This window comes from Lathyrus oleraceus, chromosome 3 (genome assembly GCF_024323335.1).
Source record: "Lathyrus oleraceus cultivar Zhongwan6 chromosome 3, CAAS_Psat_ZW6_1.0, whole genome shotgun sequence".
Taxonomy (NCBI): domain Eukaryota; kingdom Viridiplantae; phylum Streptophyta; class Magnoliopsida; order Fabales; family Fabaceae; genus Lathyrus; species Lathyrus oleraceus.
Window position 1 is genome coordinate 213848974 of NC_066581.1, and position 5517 is coordinate 213854490.

Sequence of the window (5517 nt, forward strand, 5' to 3'; positions counted from 1 at the left end):
CAATATTTTATTTGGTACTAAAATTGTAACAAATGTCTTTTTTTTAAATTAAACAAATATCGTATTTGGTTACAACAAATGTCATATTTTATAAACTAAAAGGCTCGATTTTTTAAAGAAAAACTATTTTGATAACATGATAAAATAAAAAAGTTCAAAGTGTAATTAAATTAAATTAAAATCTGAAAAGACAAACAGTCTCATAAATATAAATAACTGAAGACATTTAATATGTTAAAATATAAGATTGATAATCCTCAAATTCAAATAATGTAATGTGTGAGTTTTATTGTTATTAAAAATATATTTCAAACAAGAAAATACGTGAAAAGTTTGTTTTTTTTACTAGACAAATACCTTATTTTTTAATTCCACAAGACAAATTCTTGGAAAGTTACCCGACCCCACCTCAGCCCACCCATATAATTTAATATTAATCACACCTTAAAAAAAAACATACAACAAAGAAAAAAATGATTTACTCTTTTATTTAATTAATTTCAATATTTTTACAACTAAAGAATAAATTAATGACAACGAATAAAGAACACAAAATTCAAATAAATAAAAAAATTATATATACACACACTCATTTTCAATCAAACAACTAATGCTAGGAAACTTCGTGGAAGCTACACTCGAGAAAAGAATGGACCTGCTACTCATGCCTTCACTGCACCCATTTAACCCCCTTCACCTTCCTCTCACTTTCCCCTCACAACACAATTCTCCTTCTCTTCTCTTCTCTTATTATCCCTCTTCTTTCTTTCTTCTCAATTCCATCCGTTATATTCACTTTCCATCTCAATTCCAATGAAGTTCATTAACCCTAAAAACCTCTCTCCCAAACACCTTTTCCGTTCCAAGAAGGAAAAATCATCCGTATCACGATCCGACCCGCTTTCCTTCGGGTCAGCTTCTTCCTCTGACGACTCCACTCACAAAGCCGTCACCGGAGGCTCTCAAACACCTACCAGCGTCCTTCCTGAAGCATCGTCCAGCTCGTGGTCCGACGTCACCGTCGAAGTTCAATGGGAGCTTGCTCAGGCGTTCAGATTAATCGACCGCGACAACGACGGCGTCGTTTCGCGTGAAGAACTCGAAGCCGTTCTGACGCGCCTCGGAGCGCGTCCGCCTAGCTCCGAGGAGATCGAGATGATGCTAAGCGAAGTTGATAGCGATGGTAGAGGATGCATAAGCGTGGAATCGATCATGAACCGGATTGGATCGGGTTCGGCTTCGGCTTCGGATCCGAATCCGGAGGAAGAACTGAGGGAAGCGTTTGAGGTTTTTGATACGGATCGGGATGGGAGAATCTCCGCGGAAGAGTTGTTGAGGGTTTTTAGAGCAATTGGGGATGAACGGTGTACGTTAGAGGAGTGCCGGCGTATGATAGCAGGTGTTGATAAAAACAGAGATGGGTTTGTCTGTTTCGAGGAGTTTTCGTGTATGATGGAGATGCAGCGATGATGGTGACTGTGATTATGAAGAAAAAAATAACAATATAATAATATAAATATATTACTAAATGAAGAAAAAAAACAATTTCTTTGATCATCTATGTTGTTCTTCTTAGTCCGTTTCTTTTTGTTGTAAATTTTTTTTGTTGCTGTAAACCATCTTTTTAGTCTTAAAATTGTAAGATTATGAAAAGTTGGGATTAAATGTAAGAAATATCAAAATGTTTTTTTTAAAATTATTTAATGTTAGTTAAATGCTTGCCTTTAATTTGTCTATAAAACTTAAAACTAATATTTAACCTTATTTAAGTTGAGGAAAATAAGAGAAGAAAGCGCGTTTTGAAAGTGAAGGAGTAAATCAATTGGTCGGTTGTGATGCGAAGATTCCTGGAAATGGAGTTTGTTGAATTGGTGGAAATATCTGTCTTACGTGGCACACCCACCCAAAACGGTCGTCTTCGCTTTGGTTGATAGATTCCAATGTTTGATTATAACGATTGAAATTGGAACTTTAAGGAATCGTTCTTATTTTTCTATTTTCAATTAGAAAAATAAAAAGTATAGAAAACTTTTATCTCAGAAAGACAGCGAAATAGAAATAAGGACAGATTGGAAAAAAATGGGATAGAAAGGAGAGAGAGAAACATAGTTAAAGAACAATTAATCAACGATTGTCTAGCAATACAACATAGTTAAGCGGGTCAACCGCAACAACATGGCAGATAAGGATATCAGCTTTGGTTGATCGATGTATACCAAATTCTCTGAAAGCCATAGAAGGTCAATTTATGTGCGGCGATGTAAATCGATTGCATACATCGATCAAATCGAGCAAGGTCAACACAAAAAGAGGCTTGGCGAACGTGTTATCTCAGACAACAACAGCCAGCCACTGAATTCAAAGAAAAAGGAGGAAAGTAATCTTAATTGAAAAGATAAAGTTAAGTAGGAGGAATAAAGTCATGGGAATGGGAGAAGGAAAAGTGAAACAAAAATCCGGAAACAAGATAAAATGGTTTATGATGAATTGAAATAATGGGTTAGATCCATTGAGAGGACAAATACATCTCTCAATGGATGTGGGAGTTTGGAAACGAGATTGGGGCCAGTAACTCAAGAGATGAAGGGGAAATTTTGAAAATTTTATTTGTTCATGAGGAGAGGGATTAAGGCCTCAGTAAATAATAGAGGAGGGGCGGCCACAGAAGATGAAGGGGTTGTAAGGGAGGTTAGGATAGAAACACGAGGTATTGAGAATTAATGAAGATTATGAGCTATAATATAAGGGGATTATGAGGGGCGTTAAAAAGTGTAGTTCATATTGGATTGACCCTTCGGATTAACTGTATTTGGCAAAACAATAACATGGAGAAGTATTCAAAGTGTTCAAGATTATCTAGCTTGCTTAATATGTATGGAGGTGGAGGAGGAGCACATGATGAATGCGATGTCGCGGCATGAGGTACGACATATGGGCCTTACGCATCAGGTAAATACTATTGCGTTTTGGAAGAGTTTATTGCCAAAAACTAGATCCGATTTTATTGCTAATTGGCTTAGCAATATGATTAGGTGATTTGTTTGACAGTTGGATGAAGACTGATTCATATTTAAATGAAATTTTATTTTTGAATTTAAATTGAAACATATCATATCTTGTTGGAGATATTTACGGAACAACTAATATCCAACATATTATGCATTAACTCTAGACGAAATTAAAGTTATTATCCAAGGAGAAAAGTCCATAGTTATTATGCTATATAAGGAGCTCAAAACTTAAATTGAAAGCCAAACATTAAATTAAAGATTTTAGAGTTCTATGGTTTATTTTGAGTCTTGTTATTGTTGTATGTAAACCATTATGTTTCAGTAACTTGGCATAACTTGTTTGTCTAGATTTGAGTGGTAGTATTCAACATTGATTATTGAGTTGTAATCTCCAATCATAAGTTGTGTGATTGAGAATAAAGTGAGCAAGCTCTCATGTTTAGGGGGAGCCCTAAATCGAAAGTCTTTAGGTAGTGTTATGATGAGGCATTGAACAACATAGGGTTTGTTGTTGCTTGTAAGACTAATTATACTAAACTACTAATAGTGAATTTTCTTTCTTGAGTTGTGGACTCAACCCCCCAGAAATAGGTGTGGTTTCATCGAACTAGGTAAACAAGTTATTTCCTGCTTTTCTGCTCCATCATCTAGTACTTGCTATTGTGGTGTTTCCGATTTAACTTGTCAAACCAATTGTCTAGGATATCGTGTTCGACATATGTCCCATGATGACACTCTGTCATTGCATGCTTTTTAGTTGAATAAACGAATCAAAACAAGTTAAAGAGGAGCAAAGATGAAGAATAACGACCAAAGAAAGATGTAAAAATGACTAAGTATGAAGAAATAAGGACTTAGTAAAAATCAGATGGAAAAAAGAGAAAAAATGTGCAGCTACTGGAATAATCAAGCGTATCATCATGCAACATTGCACGCATGATAGAAAAGCAAAGTCAGTATCCCGCGTAATGCAATTTATCACGCTCATGATAAGTCCTTTTTTGGGCCTATTATGACGCACTCTGGATTGATTGAATGATATAAAAATGAGTTTTGGGCATCTTTTCAAAGGGTTTGTGATTTTACACTACAAGTGACAATTTACAACACTGAAAGGCATATTGGGAGTGCATATGAAGCCATTGGAGGCCAGTTATTCAAGGAAACTCTTATGCAAACTTCTTATTTGTATTTGGTGTTATAGTTTGCATTATGTGTAGTTAATTATATCTAGGTTAGGTTTTGTTTAATGAACTTATTTTAATATTGTTGGGACATATGTTTAATTTGTTATTGCGTGAACAATTTGAGTTTATAATTCTATTCAATTACACCTTTTTATGTGAGATATTCTTTTAATCTGATTTTGGGCGCATATGGAATTTTGACAATTAGCCTATGTGTTTGACTTAGGGAAATTGTTGTGTTTTATGTCGGTTGAATAAGGATATGAGACCTCGAGTAATGGCTTAGGAATTAACGTTCTCTTGCATTGCCTAATCTTACTTATGCTGGTGGACTAGGGATAAGAAACTTTGAGTATAGATTAGTGAGTTATACACCAAGGAATTGGGTATAGTATATTTGTTAATTCATCGTGGAATTATAGCAATGATATCATTTATGAAATACATCGAACACCAATAATAGAGAAATAAGGGACTATATACAAAACCCAATCGCTTTCATATTATTGACATAACACTCTATTTTCTTTTTTGCATTATCACTCGCCCCCCCCCCCCCCCCCCCCCCCTATTTAGTATTTTCTAAACATTGCACAATTACTGTCTGCAGTCCATGTGGATTCGATCTTTTTATTACTTCGACATTATTGGTACACTTGCCGAGAAGTCATCAAATTTTTGACGCCATTATTGGGGACTGTTGCTAACTTGAACAACGCAACGCTTGTGAAACGTTTGTTTATTTAATTTTTGTTTTTTGTTTTTATTTTCTCGTTAATTATTTAATTACAATGTTACTAAGGTATTTCTTGCTTGTGTATGCGCAACTCAAGATCGATATTGACACTGTTTGGTCCATAAATTGAAAGAAATGCATGTGCCATCAGAAGATCGGTTAGAGAAGCGACTATGGCTCAAAGGATATTAGTACAAGATGATTCACTGGTTTCTTCGGACGCTGAAGAGGAAATCACCATGGCAGTCATACCACCACCACCAACTATGTGGGACTACTGAAAAAGAATTGATGAAGAACAGGTTTCTAGAGGGTTTGTACCAGCATACCCCGTTAACTTTGACATAAAAAGTTTATGCCTTCAGGCTTAAGAGATAATTCGTTCGATGTGAACGCAATTAGAGACCCGTGGGAGCATCTTGCTCGCTTCTACGAAGCAATCTCGATCTGTAGGCCAGCTGGGGTCACTAAAGACCAAGTCAAGATGATGCAGTTTGGTTTCTCGCTAATTGGAAGCAAAAGATTGGTTACTTTTCCTTCCAAATGAAACTATACGGACATGGAAAGATCGTGAGGACAAATT

At 35.6% G+C, this 5517-nt stretch overlaps 1 protein-coding gene across 1 annotated transcript; it reads left to right on the top strand.

The window, feature by feature from the left end:
• The first annotated feature begins 613 nt into the window (after window positions 1-613).
• On the top strand, window positions 614-1728 carry LOC127126398 (probable calcium-binding protein CML35). Its single transcript, XM_051055323.1, has one exon. It carries the CDS (start codon window positions 814-816, stop codon window positions 1468-1470), a length of 657 nt encoding a protein of 218 aa, XP_050911280.1. The 5' UTR covers window positions 614-813; the 3' UTR covers window positions 1471-1728.
• The last annotated feature ends 3789 nt before the right edge of the window (window positions 1729-5517 follow it).

What these genes read in the sequence shown, in the direction of transcription:
- LOC127126398 (XM_051055323.1), top strand. Translation starts at nt 814, where the DNA reads ATGAAGTTCATTAACCCTAAAAACCTCTCTCCCAAACACCTTTTCCGT.